The sequence below is a fragment of the Pongo pygmaeus genome, chromosome 15 (assembly GCF_028885625.2).
Source record: "Pongo pygmaeus isolate AG05252 chromosome 15, NHGRI_mPonPyg2-v2.0_pri, whole genome shotgun sequence".
Taxonomy (NCBI): domain Eukaryota; kingdom Metazoa; phylum Chordata; class Mammalia; order Primates; family Hominidae; genus Pongo; species Pongo pygmaeus.
The window spans coordinates 63,602,643-63,620,334 of NC_072388.2; the positions used below are offsets into that span (position 1 = coordinate 63,602,643).

Below are 17,692 nucleotides of genomic sequence, written 5' to 3' on the forward strand. Positions count from 1 at the left end.
CACTCTGGCCTGCCTCTGTGTCCCAACCAGAGGGGCCCACCTCCCCCTTCCTGTGGGAGTCTGACCCTGCTCCCTCCTCTCTCTCTCTGGCCAGCCAGGGGGTCCTCCGCCAGCCCAGCCCCAGCAGGAACACAGATGCCCTGGTCTCTTCCATTGCTCAGTGGCCAGAGCATGGGCAGTGGGTACAGAAATCCCCAAAGAAGCCTGGGAATATTATTGGGCAATAAAAAGGAATGGGGTACTGATTGATGCTACAATAGGGATGCATCTTGAAAACATTATACTAAGGGAAAGAAGCCAGTCACAAAAGACCACACACTGTATGATTCCATTTATATGAAATGTCCAGAACAGGCAAATCTAGAGAGACAGAAAGTCGAGTAGTGGTTTCCAGGGACTGGGAAGAGAGGGGTATCGTGACTGCTAATAGGGGTGGAGTGATGAAAATCTTCTAACCTTAGATTGTGGGGATAGCTGTGTAACAGCGAATATATTAAAACCCATTGAATGATACACCCTAAATGGATGAAGTGTGGTATGTGAATTATATCTCCATAAGGATGTTAAAAGTAAGATCATCAGGACAGACACCCTAGGGGCAATAGGATGGAGATGGATCAGCAATAACTGATGAAGTGACACAGACTGGGCAGAGTGGTCTGATCTCTGCAGGGACTCTCACTGCCCACATGCCTGACTCCTCCTCTCATGGACAATGAGCTTCTTCCTGAGTTTTGGGGGAAGGGCCCCCTCACATCCCAGGGCTGGGAGAAGAATGCGCAGTCTTAGACCTGCCCAGCTTTGGACATGTGAGTTGCTTATTTTCACTGACAACAATGGTCACTGTTCCCATCAGAGAACCTGAATGACAGATGTCTCTTTCTCTCTACACTCAGGACTCTCCTGACTCTGCAGCGATTGGTCCTCCCAGTGGAAGCTGAGCCAGGCCATTTCTGCCTGGATCCAGCCTCAGGCCTCAAGTGTCCCCCAGGGATTTTCATGGACCGATAGTCCAGGACTGTCCCTTCACAGAGGAGCCACAGTGCAGCACGCTGGTTGGCCGGGCTCCTCTGGCCTGGAGAGAAGCTGCCTCTGCCTTGAGGACACTCCCCTCACCTGGGCCTCTCCTGGGTCTCGATCTGCCGGATGATACTCTCCATCCAGGAGAGGAGGTCACGGGCCATGCTGAAGAAGCGGAATTTATCCGCCGTGTCCACTAGCTGGGTCCGGCGCCCGGCACAGGCATCGAGTAGCGCCTGCCACGCGGCAGACACCTCCTGCTCCTTGTTCTGGATGGCCTCTGCCTTCTCCCCAGCATATGCTGTCTGCAGACGGGTGGCCACGTCCTGGAACTGCTGCACCTGTGGTCAGGTAAAATCAGACATTGTTCCCTGGACATTGCTCCCTAGGTGCTGTGGGCCTAGGACTGGAAGGGCAGCTACCTCCTCCTGGCCTCCCTGCCCAGGGCACTGCTGGAAGGTAGGATCTTCAGCCTCCACCCAGGGGGTGCTGTAGGAGAAGGCTCCTTGCTTTGACACCTCTGCCTACCCAAGATACCTCTTGAACTTTGTGAAGGTTTGGGAGTGAGAGGAAATCCATGCCCTTTGATCTCCTCAACAATACACTAATGAGAGGAACTACATACCAGGCACTGTTCTAAACACTTTCTATTGATGAACTCTCTTCGTCTTTCCAACAAACCCATGAAGGAGGTACTATTACTATTGCTGTTTCTGAGATGGGGAAAACGAGGCACAGGGAAACTAAGTAACTGGTCCAGGGTCCTTCACACTAGTAAAGGGGCACAGGTGGGATTTGCACCGTGCTCCTGAATCCCTGTTCTTAACCACTCTGTGTGCTGCCTCTCCAAGGAAGCGATTGCACCAGATCCCCTGATTGAGGCTGGTCCCGGGGACAGTGAAACCTCACTCCTAAGACCTTAGTGGGGCTACACCTATCTCAGGGGCCCTGGCATCCCCAAATGCAACAGCCACATACCAGGCCCTCCACTCCAGCTGGAGGACACATCCCTAAGAGGACCCCTTTTGGATGAACCAGGGGCCCAGCCTACCCTGTTGTTCTGTCCCCAAGCCCTGCTGGGCTGGCCTGGGATTGCACAGCCAGCCTACCTCTCCCTGCTGCACTGGAAGCTGGGGGAGCCCTCAGCAACAGGGGCCCCCTTGCATTTGCCCTTTCTATCACACCAAGCTCTGGGGGACCCTACGGATCTGCGGAGGGCACTCCAGTGATGGGGCAGGGGTCTGAACAGTAGAACTTGGGGGCTCTCCAGCTCCCATGTGGAAAGGCTGAAGTGCCCGGTGGCTAAGTATGTGGAGTCTATAGCTAGACTGCCAGGGTCTGAACCCTGGCTCCACTTCGTACCTACATGTTCCTGGGAAACTTATGGGTCTTCTACCTCTCCCTTTTCTCATCTACAAAGTGCAGGGAATATTAGTAGCTACCTCAGACGACGGCCATGAGGGTCCAGCGGCTACATACATTGCTCAGAAGAGCACCTGGTGCTAGAAAAGTGCTGTGCATGTGTTCACTAATAATACTGCACAACTGGAGAAACTGCACCGTACAGTATTGTATTCATTGGCCTTTTGTGAGGATTCAGTTTAAATAATGACTTCTGAAGCTAAGGAACATCTGAAAGCCACTGCTCCCAGCCCTGAGCTCCTGGCTGTCTAAGGAGGCAAAACCTCCTGGCACCCATCCTAGAGGTTTCCCCGCTGACAGCCAGGTGGGGACTGACACCCGGGGCTCCTGGAAATCGGTAGCAGGTGGGCGGCAGGGGGCTGAAGGTACCTGGACACCCAGCAGGTGGAGCTCCCGCTCGAAGGCTGTGTGCACCCGGTGGAAGGACTCGGCCGTGCTGGCGTCCAGCCCCACGTCCTCGGGCAGCTCGCGGTGCTTCTCGTCAATGAGGCCGAGGATCTCTGCACCCGTGTAGAAGTAGCGGTGCAGGTCATAGGAGGCGGCCAGCAGCTGCATGCGCGTGTCAATGAGCTCCAGCAGGTCTGCCCACATCTCGTTCAGCCCGTCCTTCCACTCGGCGATGGTAGCCGCCTCGCTGTGGCCTGCGTCGATGAGTCGCTCGATGAAGGCATTCACGTTGTCCACCCGCTCCTGCCCAATCGCTCCGGTCTCCCGGGCAAAGTCCCGGAACTTGTCCCGCAGAAGCTAGGCATGGGGCAGACAGAAATGTGGTTGTGGGGGACACAGGGGTTACAAGTGTCACCAGCTTAGCCAAAGACTTTCCCAGGCAGCGACTGCAGCTCCGGGAGCTGCGCTGTCACACCTTCCCCAGGGCAGGCCTGCATCCGCCGGTCCCGCCTCACACTGGGGAGGTTACATCCTATGCAGCACTCTGTGTGTCTTGAGTGACGGCTGGCTGCGTCTACCGCATTAGAGAAAGATAAAGACAGCAGGAGCTGTGGCTACTCACAGTCACGTGGTCAAAGTCTTGCCCCATTTCCGGAGAAGAGGCCACCAGCTCCTTTTCTGAAATCCACTGCTCCAGGTCGTCAGTCTCCCGCTTGAGCTGGAACAGGTGGTACATGTTCTCCAGCTTGCGCTTGCGCTCTTCCGCCACGTCCTTCAGCCCTGCGTAGTGCTTGTCCACTTGCCCCTGAAGCCTGATGATCTGTTCCCTGGAATTCAAAACCAAGAAGGCCCTCAGAGACAGCAGCCACAAACCCAGAGCAGTGGCTCGGGGGAGCCAACATATGCCGACCACAGCCCCCTGGCAGGGATAGGTAGGGAGTGAAGCTCTGGAGAAATGACAGGGGCTTTGCCAGGGAAGAGCTGGGGAGAGAAGGGGCCACACCCTAGCCTCAGGGGATGACACACTGTGTCCCGGAATTCTCTCCTGGAGGGGTGCTTCCCATGGTGCCCCTCACTCTGGCAAGCTTACAGGGACAAGTGCAAATGGGGAATGCCTCCATTGTTCTTCCAGAGAGGCTGGGGGAGCAGCACTACCTGAGTGGGGCTCCTGCAGCAACAGTTCTGCTCAGCCCTCCAGGGAGGGAAAAGACGTACTAGGGGCCCAGACAATGTGGCTCCCAGGGAAACGTCTGGGGTGGCTGCTGAGGACCCACAGTGGTGGGCACCCTAATGGCAGCTGAGGACAGGGCCATGGCTGGGGGCAGTGTGTGGTCTGTGGCCCAGTGGGCTTCCATTTACGCAGGATCCACAAAACCTCGCAGCCCAGGTGGGCACAGGTTTCCACCTGCACTCCTACATCATGGTTCTGTCCAGACTGTGAAGTCCTGGAGACCTTCTGGACCATAAAAATAAAAGCTAAAGTCGTCTTCAGTGTCCCTTAGCATATTGTAACCCTTTGGAAAATTGGTGCTCTCAGGTCACCAAGAGGGTAGTTTTGCTAACCTCTTCTCTGATCATTTTGCCAACCAGGGCCTCGTTGGCCCAGCTGGAAGTGACTCACACAAAACTGATGCATAAAATGAAATTGGATCCATCACTAGTCCCGCAGCAATTTTCTCCAGCCCTATTTGATGGGAAAACTGTTTCCATTTTCCTCTTAAATCTGAAGGAACATTGGCTGGTGGGCCCCTGGCTCAATCCCCATCTCCTGACCGAGTCACCCCAGGGGGCACACGCACCCCTCAGGGTGGCCTGCAGACAGCAGGCCCTGGGCCCGGCTGGCCAGCTGCTTGATGTTCCGGCCATAGTCCTCCACTGCGCGCTGCTGCCGCAAATGCCGCTTCAGCATCACGATGGCGCCCTCTTCATCCTAGGGGGCAGCAGACGGTCAGCGCCAGAGCTCAGCCTGGCCATGATCCCTCCCTAGGCAAGTTGTGCTCCCGCTCCTGGAGGTGCCCGAGGGAGGAGGGGAGCAGGCTTGTGGGACACCCACAGGATAGCCACACGTTTCCTTCCTGCCTTTCTGATTTCCCAGCAATGCCCATGCCCTAGCTTCCTCTCTGGACTCTCCTGATTCGTATCTGACATATACCCTTCCTTTCGTGCCCTAACCCCTGTCCCCATGAAAACATCCTATATCATTTCAGCTTTGAGAGACCCCCACCTGTCACCTCTCACCCCATCTCTTTCATAGCAGTTCACCAGTACAGAATCCATGGTAAAGAAAAGTAGAGAACCCTTGGGTTAGAGCAAACCTAAGTGGGTAAACAGGAGGCACCTGGCTTCAGTGTGTGCCCTGCAGGGGTGTGTTCAAGGAGGCACCAAGGGAGGGCAGGGAGTCTGTGGGTTCCTTGTGCCCCTCCCCTGGCCTCACTCCTCACACAGTTGGACTCACAAGGCTCTCCACCGACAGCCAGCCTCAACTCTTCCTCTCTGCCTGCGCACCCTGGCTGCTATCCCCTGCCCAAACAGACCTTGGGGATCTCATCGGAGATGACGTAGAGCTCCTGCTCGCCAATCCAGGCCTCGGCCTCGTCCGCATCCAGGTAGTACTGCTGTGCCTCGTTGGCGTCCCTCAGTCGCTGCAGCCTCCCGGCCGCTGCCTCCCGCAGCCTGTCCCAGGAGCTCTGCAGGTGCCCCAGGCGCTCCTCAAGGTCCTGGCAGTCGATCTCCGCCGCCTCCACCAGCTGCTGCCCTCTCTGCAGCACATCCTCAACCCGCGGCGTATGGCCCAGAATCTCATTCTGCAGTGTCTGTGGCCAGAAGGAAGGGCTCGGGGCAGGGCCTTCCCACCATGCGGGGGAGGCTGCTTCAGCAGTGGCAGCACAGCTCTGACACCCTTCGACCCTCTCACCCCCTGTTGCTAGAGCAGAGCAGGTGATGGCGGTAAGAGCTACCAATGACCTCTTGCGGGCTGCTAAGCACCTCACGTGCACCATTCTTGCACCCTCAGGTGGCCTGCTGAGATAAGCATGTGGAAACCGGCATGCAGCAGTGAAGTCACTCAGTGGCAGAGCCGGATTTGAACACAGCTCCACCTGACCTGGAAGCCTGTGCTCTTGACTGTCCCCTATCTTCCTATGCTTCAGCAGAGCTTGATTCCTTAGGTGTATGTGTTGGAAGGAAAAGAAAAATGGCCTTTTTGATACCTTATTCTAACAGCTTTGGCAGGATTTATGCAGGATCATTTACGCAGGATCCGCCCAACCCAGCAGCTCAGGTGGGCACAGTTTTTGCCTTCCATCTAAAAGAACAGGTGACAGCAGCCCCTTGCTTACAGTCTCAGCTTTTGTTTTTGTTTTTCCCTACTTCTATTTCTCAAATCCTTTGTGAGCTTTGCATTAGTCCCTGTTTGAGCCTTTGGTCATGAACATGGCCTCTTCCTCTCACCCTGGTGGCTGGTCACCTTTTTCTTCAGGAGGCCCTGACACGTGCTACTTGTCTTCTGGGTCCTAGAGACTGGGCTAGCTGCTGCTGGAGTGTGGGCTCCTGAGCTCCATATACCTCACTACCTGTTTCTTCCCTCTCCATATAATTTTCCCGTGGCCTTTAAAATTGGAAGGCAGGGGCATGAGCAGCCCACATGAGCAGCAGAATGATGGCCAGCATTTAAAATATATACAAAATAACAAGTCACATAACCTGCTGAAATGCATTTTTACACTTTATGCTCAGAACCTCAATTTTTACAATTTCCTGTAGTCTCTGCAGTTGCATTCAAACAACCCATGTTTTCAGCTCCATTTGCTTGTTTACTCTGAGGTCTTATGACCTCTGCATGGTGCCCTAAAAATTAATTTCTTTCTTTTTTTTAAGATAGGGTCTCACTCTAGTCACCCAGGCTGGAGTGCAGTGGCACAATCACAGCTCACTGAGCCTCAACTTCCCAGGCTCAGATGATTCTCCCACCTCAGCCTCCCAAGTAGCTTGGACTACAGGTATGTACTACCATATCTGGCTAATTTTTTGTATTTTTTGTAGAGATGGGGTTTTGCCATGTTGCCCAGGCTGGTCTCAAACTCCTGGGCTCAGGCAATCCACCCGCTTCGGCCTCCCATAGTGCTGGGATTATGGGTGTGAACCAGTGTGCCCGGCCTAAAAGGGTATTTCTTTCTTTTAAGCAATTACTTTCTAGTATCTGTGCAGGGTACTTACATTTAAAGTCTTCTTCCCTATCTTCATTCATTCAACAACTATGTATTAAGTTCTTTTCTATGTACCAGACCCTGGTCTAGGTAATAGGGACAATATAGAAACAAGAGAAATGAAAATCCCTGCACTCTAAAGCTTACAACCTGGTAGAGGAAATAGAAGGTAAACATGCAAATAAATGAATAAACAAAGGCTGGACCTTCCTCCCTGGGGGCTACGAGGAAAAGACAACAGTAGGATGAAGAATGTCTGCTGTGATGTGGCAGGAGCCACTTTAGCTAAGGGAGTGAGGGAGAGTGTCTCTGAGGAGACGACACTTGACCATGACATGAATGACAGGAGGGAGGCGACCACACAGAGATCTAGGGGTGAGTGTTCCTGGCAAGAGGACTGAGCAAGTGCAAAGACTCTGGGGTGGACATGAGCTGGCACCGTCTGAGGACACAGAGAGGGCCAGAAGAGCTGGAATACTGTGAAGGAGGGCAAAGTGAGAAGAGCTGAGATTCAGAAGCAGGCAGGGGCCAGATCAGGCAAGACTGGTTCTTAATCCTGATTGCCCACTGAATAATCCAGGGAAATAGATGCAGCTAGGGGCCTACGCCCAGAGATCCTAACTGATGTGAGGTGAGGCCTGGGCATTCATCTGTCTAAAAGTTCCCTAGGTGATTTGAGTGTACAGCCAGGGGTGAGAACCCTTCATGTAGTACCTTGCGGAATTTGTTCTAATTGCAATGAATAGCCCCGGGAACAGTGGTCCCCAAAGTGGAGTCCTGAACCAGCAGCATCAGCATCACCTAGGATCTTGTTGGAAATGCAAATTATCAGGCTCTATCCCCAGAGCTTGATGCAGTGGATCTGGGGGTTTCACCTGGTTAAGTTGTGTAAACTCACCCAGAGGGCTTGTTAAAGGAGTTGCATATTGGAGTTTGAGAACCATTGCAATAGAGGGTTTTAAGTGAGGAAATGATAAAATTGGATTTATGGTTTAGCCAGGTGAGCCTAAAAGAGTCTTCATTAGGGCAGTCACGCTCTCCCAAGAGGCTGCCTTTCCCTTCTTGGTTAGGGGAACCCCATCCATATTTGTCTTGCCCTTTTCCCGAAATAGCAACTGCCAGCCAGGGGAGTTAAAAACCTTTGAACAATAACACTTATAGAGGCTGCATAGAATCAAAAATCCTAGTGTTGGAAAGACTAGAGTTGGCTCATTTTACAATTAAGGAAACTGAGGTCCCAAGGATACCGTGTCCTACCAGCCTTCCACCTTTAGCTGAAGGTTGTGGCATTAACTGAGGCTAGATTTCTATCATCTTCTAGCCCAGGTCACTGCGTGTGGCTTCTGGAGCCTCTGCGACTAGATCGTGTCAACCAGAAGCAAAGGGCCTAAGGCAGCTTTGAAGAAACCTCTCTGAATATAATCTAGGCCTCTGCACTGCTGCTGGGCTCACATGGTCATGTGAGCAGATGTCAGCTGCTGCCAACTTGGGGGAAGGGAGTGCTGTCTGCCATGACCTTCCTTCCTCAAGGAGCTGCAATACTAACCGGGCACTCTGGGACATGTCACTTTTATCTGGGATCTAAGTTCCTGGGCTCTCCTTGCTGACCCAGAGAGCATGCAGAGGGAGGGTCTCTCTGTCCAAGAAGGGTCTATGGTCATTCCCCTAGCCGCTGCGACCCCACACAGCCGGCTTCCTTACATGATTCAGGCTCCAACTGCAGCCCTGACCCAAGAGGGAGTGCTTGGCATCTGCTCACATCCAGGATCCTGACCAGGGCCACAGGAGTTCCCAATCAAGGCTAAGCGAGCACCAAAAAGCAAAGGGATGTTTGCTCCAAGGGCTCAGAGTCCAAAGTTAGTGGCTTCCTAATGGAATTTGAGCCCCACAAGTATCCTCATATGTCGAGAGAAATGGGGCCTACTTACCCCAAGGACACCACACACGCCAAGCTCAGCCCTGGAAGAGGGGCAACGCAGTGTTGTGGGAGACAGACCAGGAGTTACTGCCCTCTCAGGCAGACCACTGGATACACTGAATATACAGCTACTGAAGCACATCAACCTCCAGGCCAGGCCCCCGAGATCCTGCACTCACCTGTGCCTGATGGAGGCTGAATGGCCCTGAATCCCCAAGTACCAGGATTCCTCCCTCCTCTGTGATCCTCCCAGAATTTGCTCTGTAATCACAAAAACCTGCTCTTTCTGCTATAAGATTACCAATACGGTTTGGAGACCTCAAAGCTACCAACAAGAACAATAATCTGCTGTTGCTAGCCTTTTGCAGGTCAGGGCTGGGCCTACCCCCGTGGGGCCAGGTGGGGGTGAGGAGGGGTGGGTGGGGCTGGTGAGGTGAGGCAGGACTCACCTGGTTCTTCTTCATGAACAGTTGCACAGTTTGCAGATTAGTGCCATAGTCGGCTGACTGAGCCAGAGGCAGCCTCTCCTCCACCCAGAGCTGCAGAGATCAGGAGGCAGGGGAGAACTGATGACAATCGCGGCCAACCTTTCCCGAGTGCTCACCATGGGTGGGGCAGAGCTTTGCTGGCAGTGTCTCCCCAGTTCCTCCCAACACCCCATCAGGGTTTTGCCCCCATTTTATAAATAAGAATATTTGGGGATTTTAAACTGAGGTTCCAAATAACTTGCTCCTAGTCAGACAGTGGGAAGGTAACGTAGCTGGATCTCGAACCCAAGTCTGTCTGACCCCAAAGTCCATGCTCTTCACCGAGCAATACTAGCAAGTGAACAGAGCATTCCCAACAAAAGCACTGGCTTGAGCTTTCCATTTAATGTAATCCTCACAATAACCCTATGAGATAAGGGGTGAGGTGACCAGTCATCTGCTGCCAAAAATTGCTCTGGGTGGCAGCCAGCTACTCTGATGGCAGCTGGTGGCTCAGCCTCAGGGGTAAGGAGAAGCTGTAGCCCACGCACCGTCTCATCCTCTAAGTCCCGGCTGATCTGCAGCTTGGCTCTGGATGATTCCAGCTGCTTCTTCCTTCTCCCCAGGGGTTCCAGGAGGTCCAGGAACCGCTTCTCGATGCTCAAGTCTGCGTCTCCTCCCTCCTCTCCCATTGAATGCACCTGGGCAAACAGCTCCCCCAGCTCCTCTTTCCGCACATTCACTTGGTCCTCCACTCGCTGAGACACAAGGGGACGGTGTCAGCACCAGCCTTGGCACCTGCACAGCCCCTCCATCTTCTTCATTCATCTGCATCCCACCCATCCTTTAAGGCCCAATTTGAGCTCAACTTCCTCCAAGGAGTCTCCTTGGATGCTCCCAGTCATCTTTCCCTCCTCTGAGTGCCTGTTCTGTTTCTCATGCATCCTTTTGGGTCTCTGGCCTACCCACTGCAAAAGGGGTTGGAGAAGGATTAGAAACCAGGAGACACTTTTGCAAGATAAAAGCAAGTCCAGTTAAGAGGAAGAGTAGGAGTGCTTACTTTAAAGTTTCAGATTGTGCTCAAAGAAATCAGAGAAGCCACAAACAAATGGAAAAACATCTCATGCTCATGTAATAGGAAGAATTAATATCATTAAAATGGCTATACTGCTCAAAGCAATTTACAGATTCAATGCTATTCCTATCAAACTACTAATGACATTCTTCAAAGAACTAGAAAAATTATTATTATTATTATTTCTGAGATGGAGTTTTGCTCTTGTTGCCCAGGCTGGAGTGCAATGGTGCAATCTTGGCTCACTGCAACCTCCTCCTGCTGGGTTCAAGTGATTCTCCTGCCTCAGCCTCCAGAGTAGCTGGGATCATAGGTGTGTGCCACCACACTCAGCTAGTTTTGTACTTTTAGTAGAGACAGGGTTTCTCCACGTTGGTCAGGCTGGTCTCAAACTCCCGACCTCAGGTGATCTGCCCGCCTTGGCCTCCCAAAGTGCTGGGATTACAGGCGTGAGCCACCATGCCTGGCCTAGAAAAATTATTTAAAAATTTACATGAAACCAAAAAAGAGCCTGAATGGCCAAGGCAATCCTAAGCAAAAAGGACAAAGCTGGAGGAATCACATTACCTGAATTCAAATTATACTACAAGGCTACAGTGACAAAAACAGCATGGTATTGGTACAAAAACCGGTATATCAACCAATGGAACAGAATAGAGAGTCCAGAAATAAGGCCACACACCTACCACCATCTGATCTTTGACAAAGCTGACAAAAACAAACAATGAGGAAAAGACTCCCTATTCAATAAATGGTGCTGAGAGAACTGGCTAGCCATATGCAGAACATTGAGGCTGGGCCCTTTCATTAGACCATATGCAAAAATAAACTCAAGATGGATTACAGACTTAAATGTAAAACCCAAAACTATAAAAAGCCTGGAAGCAACCTAGGCAATATCATCCTGGACATAGGAATGGGGAAAGATTTCATGACAAAGCAATTGCAACAAAAGCAAAAATTGGCAAATGAGATCTAATTAAACTTAAGAGCTTCTGCACAGCAAAAAAAACTATCAACAGAGTAAACAGCCTGCAAAATGAGAGAAAATATTTGCAAACTATGTATCTGACAAGGGTCTAATATCCTGCATCTATAAGAAAATTAAATTTACAAGAGGAAAACAAACAATGCCATTAAAAAGTGGGCAAAGGACATGAACAGACACTTCGCAAAAGACACACATGCAGGCAACAACATATGAAAAAAAGCTTAATATCACTGATCATTAGAGAAATGCAAATCACAACCACAGTGAGATACCATCTCACATCAGTCAGAATGGCTATTATTAAAAAGTCAAAAAATAACAGATGCTGGTGAGGTTGCAGAGAAAAGGGAACCCTTATACATCGTTGGTGGGAGTGTAAATTAGTTCAACCATTGTGGAAAGTGGTATGGCAATTCCTCAAAGAGCTAAAAGCAGAACTACTATTTGACCCAGCATTCCCATTACTGGGTATATACCCAGAGGAATGTGAAGCATTCTACCATAAATACACATGTACACTTATGTTCACTGCAGCACTGTTCACAATACCAAAGACATGGACTCAACCTAAATGCCCATCAATGACAGACTGGATAAAGAAAATATGATACGTATATACCATGGAATATTTCGCAGCCATGAAAAAAGAACGAGATCATGTCTTTTGTGGGAACATGGCTTGAGCTGGAGGCCATTATCCTTAGCAAACTGATGCAGGAACAGAAAACCAAATACCACATGTTCTCACTTATAAGTGGGAGCTAAGTGAGAAGAACTTATGAACACAAGGAAACAACAGACACTAGGGTGTCCTTGATGGGGGAGGGTAGGAGAAGGGAGAGGAGCAGAAAAGATAACTGTTGGGTATTGAGCTTAAAACCTGGGTGGTGTAATAATATGTGCAATAAACCCCCATGACATGTGTTTATCTATGTGACAAACCTTCACATGTACCCCCAAACCTAAAATTAAAAATAAAGGTGTCAGATTGGCTTCCACAATCCCTTCTATCCTAATACTCTGAGTCTACAACCCACTCACGTGCCTTCAGCTTAGCCAACATCCGATTGACACTGGTCAGGTCCTTGCCCGGGTCGTCTGACCGCAGCTGGTCCTCCATGGCGCTGATCCACTTGTTGAGGTCCGCATGGGTCTGCAAGCGCAGGTCGGAGCTCCTGGCAGCCGAGAGGTGCTGGGTCTTCTCCTTTGTGGTGGCCTGCAGCTCGTCCCAGAGCCGGTGCAGGGCTTCCAGCTTTTGGGACACCAGGGCTGTAAACTGGGGCTTCTCATCCATCAGCTGCTTTCCCTCCTAGGGGCAAGAAGGAGGAAAGCTCACATTCTGGGCTGACTGGGCCTTGCATCAGCCCTGCTCCTGATAGTTGCAAGAGGCTACCCAAGAGGAGGTCAGTAAGGCAAAGAATCTTCATAGAACATGGGTAAGACTCAACTGAAATGAACTCTGAATCCCCAGCATTAGCAGGGGTGTCCAACCTTTTGGTTTCCCTGGGACACTTTGGAAGAATTGTCTTGAGACACACATAAAATACATTAACACAATAGTTGATGAGTTAAAAAAAAAAGCCTGTGCATAATTTTCATGATATGCACCACCACAGATAAGGAAAAAGTCCTCATATTCAAAGGGTTAGACATGGCTGGTAGGGGAAGCTGGGCAGGGAGAGCAGTGCTGGGGGCAATGACTCAGGGAGACTGCAGCATGGGAGTTGCAGACAAGGGTCAGCTGCTGTGAGAAAAAGGATTCCTGACCCACCCAGGTACAGTCAGTGCAGAAACTGCCCCGTGAGTTCCCGAGGTTGTACACTAACCTTCGCTGACCTCCTTCGGTTACTGAGGTTGCCTTACCTGGTTTTCATCTGCATAGATGTATCATTTTTGGGTGGGCACAGTGTGATATAAATTGGACTTAGGAACCTATATCACTAATAACAGTTAATTTTTTTTTTTTTTTGAGACAGAGTCTGTCTCTGTTGCCCAGGCTGGAGTGTAGTGGCGCAATCTTGGCTCACTGCAACCTCCGCCCCCCAGTTTAAGCCCTTTTGTGTCTCAGTCTCCTGAGTAGCTGGGATTACAGGCGTATGCCACCATGCCCAGCTAATTTTTGTATTTTTAGTAGAGATGGGATTTCGCCGTGTTGGCTAGGCTGGTCTCGAACTCCGGACCTCAGGTGATCCACCCACCTTGGCCTCCCAAAGTGCTGGGATTACAGCTGTGAGCCACCGTGCCTGGCCTAATAGTTAATATTTATTGAGTGTCTCATAATTGCCAAGTACTATGCTAAATGTTTCATTTGTCTTTAAGTATTTCAGTGCTCACAACTCCACTGGGAAGGTCTTATTATTACTCTCATTTCATAGAGGAAGAAACTGAGGCACAGGGAGGTTAAGAAGTCAGTCTGATCCTAGGGCTGCTTTTTCATGGACAGCCATGGTAGAGATGAGCAAAGGTAGTGATTTCCACATCTAATTCCAGCCACATTTGGACTTGTCACTGGGCAAACTCACTACAGAGGGGTCCCTTGGTTCGCCATCTATAAGGAGTGGAAATGACCACTCCCCAGTGGTTCTGCCCATCCAAATGATGAGGATTAATGGCTCCCCTGGACCACTGTGATCATCTTGCCTATTCCTCCAGCCCTGTGCAGGACAGTGCTGGAGCCCTGGTGAGGGCAATGGAAAGCAAACAATAACTGCTGTCCTGGCACTAGACACTGAAGCTCTAACTAGATGTCCTCAGTGTCCTGGGCTTCCCCAGATTCAGGTGACCCAGAAGAGGCACTGATTCTGACCAGGTGTACTATATCAGGAGCTCTGAAGGTTTAGCTACTATTTAGAAAAGTTGTTCGCTGCCACGTTCTGTACTGTCAGCAAGCTTTAGGGCAGGGTCCACACCCTGGGTGAAGCCCATCCAGGCAAGCCTATCTGAGCAGAGCACCCCCCGCCGCCCAATCACTTTACTTACCGCATCGATGTTCTCTAGCCACCCTTCATGGGAAGCCAGCTCTGCCACAAATGCCTGGTGCTTTAGCCATTTATTGTGAAGGTTTCGTACTTCATCATAGGAGACATCCTGAGATGTCAGCAGCTTGTCATTGATCCAAAGAGTGAGCTGTGTGCATAAAGAGTGGGCTGACTATCCCTGAGTATATTTCTTTGGCAGGGCAGAACCTGCTGCCCATCCCTGGCTGCAGAAGAAGAAGTCCATGGGGAGGAAGTGCAAGCACAGAAGAGAACCCATCTGCAGTTCCGGATCCCTCTGTACCAGTACAGGCAACTTTACCCACGACAGGCCAGGGCTAAAATGTGGGCACAGGTGCATCTTCCCCACTGGAGTGTGTGTGGTGTGAGACCAGGGATACTTTACTCTTCTCTCCATATTTTGAGGACCTAAGACAGGGCCTAGCATATTCTAGGAACCCAACGAGTGTATACTGGATAGGTGGATAAATCCGTCCTTTGGCAGTAGGGTGAGAGATCCTTGATAAACACAGGAAAAAATGTTATTTGAGGAAGAAGCCAAGGACAGAGGTCAATGAAAACAAAGTTGTCTGGGCTGAGAGAAAAGGAGTATGACAAGAAAGAAGTCAGGGAAAACCCCATTCCATGTAGAAAGTACTGTCAATGGAGGGACCTGGGAAGGCGGATTAAAGACCTTCCTTGTACAGCTGGCCCCAGGTTGAGCAAGGACCTTCTGAGCCAGCAGTTTTCCAACTGGCAGGTTTGTTTAAAATGTTCTTTCTCTGTCTCACCCCTTAAAGTTCTGATTCATCTGGCCTGAGTGGGACCCAGGGGTCTGCTTTAACTAGGACCAGGACTGGCTCCATAATTTGCAGGGCCCAGTACAAAATGGAGTTGTTCAAAAGCATGAAGAATTTCAAGATGGCAAGAGTAGAGCATTAACCTGAGCCCAGGGCCCTTCTAAGCTAAGCACAGGGTGTGACACAGGTCACACATCCTCGAAGCTGGCCCGGACTGGGTCCTAGGTGATTCTAAAATAGACTGTCCCTAGGCTACTCTTAAGAAACTCTGGCCTAGACTTGACAGGTTAAGGATGACTTTTCAGATTTGAAAAAAAAAAATAGTGCAACTGAACATTCTAGAGGATGACCCAATTAAGTACCCAGAGGTCCCCGCTCATGGAATCCCACAGCTCTTGAGCTAGAAAGGATCCCTGTGGACTTCCTGCCTTGAGGGCACTCTGCTTCTAGAAAGGAATCTCCAGGAAAGCAGCCACTCCTTGCTGGAGCCTCACCTCCTGGCAGTTCTGGAGGAAGTTCTGTAGCTCCAGGTTGTCTCTCAGTAGAACAGAGGCCTCCTGGGCCTTCTCGTTGTTCTTCCTGTGCCTGGAAAGGAAGCCAAAAGCACAGTCACATTAGTGCCGAGCTTGGGGTCCTCGCATGGCACCACTACCCCCGTGTGGCTCTGGGGGCCTCGTGGCCCTGGGGCCCGGGAGTACCTGTCCTCAATCAGCTGCACCTTCTCCTTGATCTTGTCTGAGTATAGGTTTCCCTCAGCTACCAGCTTGTTTCCAGAGTCCACAGGACTCAAGACCTTATCCCGGTTGTTCTCCATAGACCCCAAGAAATCCTCAAACTTCCGGATCCCAGCCTCTGCAGCTTCCAGGGAGTCTGGGGGCTCCAAGTGAGCCAGAGTGTATTCCTGTTGGAACAAGTTTCCAGACAAGGCATGAAGACACACGGAGGAGGTGATGAGCACACATACCAAGCGGGAGCACCACGTGCAGCCACACAGGCCACGGTATGAATGAGCCCCCTAGAGTAGTACAGGGAGGAGGCACTACTCCCCAGGCCTTGCCCCCACCCCTACCCCAGGGGCACACAATAAACAGTGCGCCTAAAGCCACATGGAAGGCTAACCACCCAGGGCAAAATGCGCTTCTCTAGCCTCTCATAGACCCAAGAACAAGGCGTAGTTTGGGACACAAGGCTGGAAAAGGCACCTAATGAGAAACAAAGATTTCCCCCATGAGTGAATACAGAGTACAAGACAAGAGTACTTGTCCCTGAGCCTTACAGCACATTTGTGGACTCACCACAAGAGCTACTGCCCTGAGAGACCCGCCTGTCCCAGCCCTGAATGCCTCTCTACCTGGTTGCTGAGGATGGCTTCGGCCTGCTTGGCATCTTTCTGGAACTCCTGGAAGCCAAGGCACTGAGCGAGGGTGTGGCTGCGGCTCTCCCACATCCTGCCCAGGGCATCCCAGCCAGTATCCAGGCCCTCCAGCCGCTGGCCCAGAAGCAGATACTCTGGGTCCGTCTGGCCTTGGATCACTTTCTCCCCAGACTCCTTAACACGCTGGTAGCTGTCTTGGTGCCCGTCAATCTCATTCTTGATACCTGCATGCTGCTGCAGGAGCTGCTCGGCCTCCGGGAGGGATTCGGGCATGTCCTCAGAGGCCACAGCCTTCTGGGTGATGGAGAGCCAGGCCTGGAAGTCATCCAGATCCTGCAGGAAGGCCTGCAGCTGGCTGACTTCCCCCAGCAACTCCTCCTGGCCCTGCAGGGCTTGCTGCAGGCCCTGCCACAGCTCCTCCAAGTGTTTTTGCCGCTGACCAATGTCCTCCTTCTGCTCAGGGTGCGAGTCCATCAGCTGCTGGGACTCATGCTCCAGGGCATCCACACGGGCCTGGATGGCGGCCACGTCACGCTCCAGCCCTGACAACTTCCGCTGGATGGCGATGACACCTGCCAGGTCCCGCCCCAGGTCTTTTGTGGACTCCACTACCTTTGTCTTGTCCGTGATCCACTTGCTGGTCTCCTCGCAATCCACGCAGTAGTTGTGCACTCGGAGGGCTGAGTCCACAGCCTCCCGCCGCTTTGACACCAGGGTCTGGAATGCCTGCCACCTGCCGGATGGGGACACAGCCGGGAGGAGACATACATCTCCTCCCTTAGCTCTTCCCATAGGAGACCCTGACCCCTTCCCACATTTCCCACAAGTCTCCCCCCACAGACTTTGTATGATAAAAAGAAAAAAAAAATCTACCTAACAAAGTGTAGATGAGCAAAATTCACTTATCCAATTTTACTCAAGACATATATAACTGTCAATCAGATCTTTTGATCAGCAGGGGGCAATTAACGATGTGATTCCAACCATAAGTAAAAGAACATGAAAGCAAAGGCTATGCATGTAGTTGAATTTCAGGCAAATATATAATTTCCCCAGA

The 17,692-nt window shown here is 51.2% G+C and overlaps 1 protein-coding gene across 2 annotated transcripts in view; it reads right to left on the minus strand.

The window, feature by feature from the left end:
* The window catches only part of SPTB (spectrin beta, erythrocytic), a 134,010-nt gene that overhangs the window by 23,621 nt on the left and 92,697 nt on the right, over positions 1-17,692 (minus strand). For both annotated transcript variants that reach the window (XM_054449862.2, XM_054449860.2), the window contains 12 exons: positions 16,612-17,368; positions 15,959-16,161; positions 15,755-15,845; positions 14,465-14,611; positions 12,531-12,794; positions 9,971-10,177; positions 9,402-9,491; positions 5,364-5,642; positions 4,629-4,759; positions 3,452-3,656; positions 2,812-3,186; positions 1,117-1,361 (listed from right to left, as the gene is read on the minus strand). In XM_054449862.2, coding sequence (XP_054305837.2) covers positions 1,117-1,361; positions 2,812-3,186; positions 3,452-3,656; positions 4,629-4,759; positions 5,364-5,642; positions 9,402-9,491; positions 9,971-10,177; positions 12,531-12,794; positions 14,465-14,611; positions 15,755-15,845; positions 15,959-16,161; positions 16,612-17,368 — 2,994 coding nt within the window. The remainder of the gene's footprint in view (positions 1-1,116; positions 1,362-2,811; positions 3,187-3,451; positions 3,657-4,628; positions 4,760-5,363; positions 5,643-9,401; positions 9,492-9,970; positions 10,178-12,530; positions 12,795-14,464; positions 14,612-15,754; positions 15,846-15,958; positions 16,162-16,611; positions 17,369-17,692) is intronic.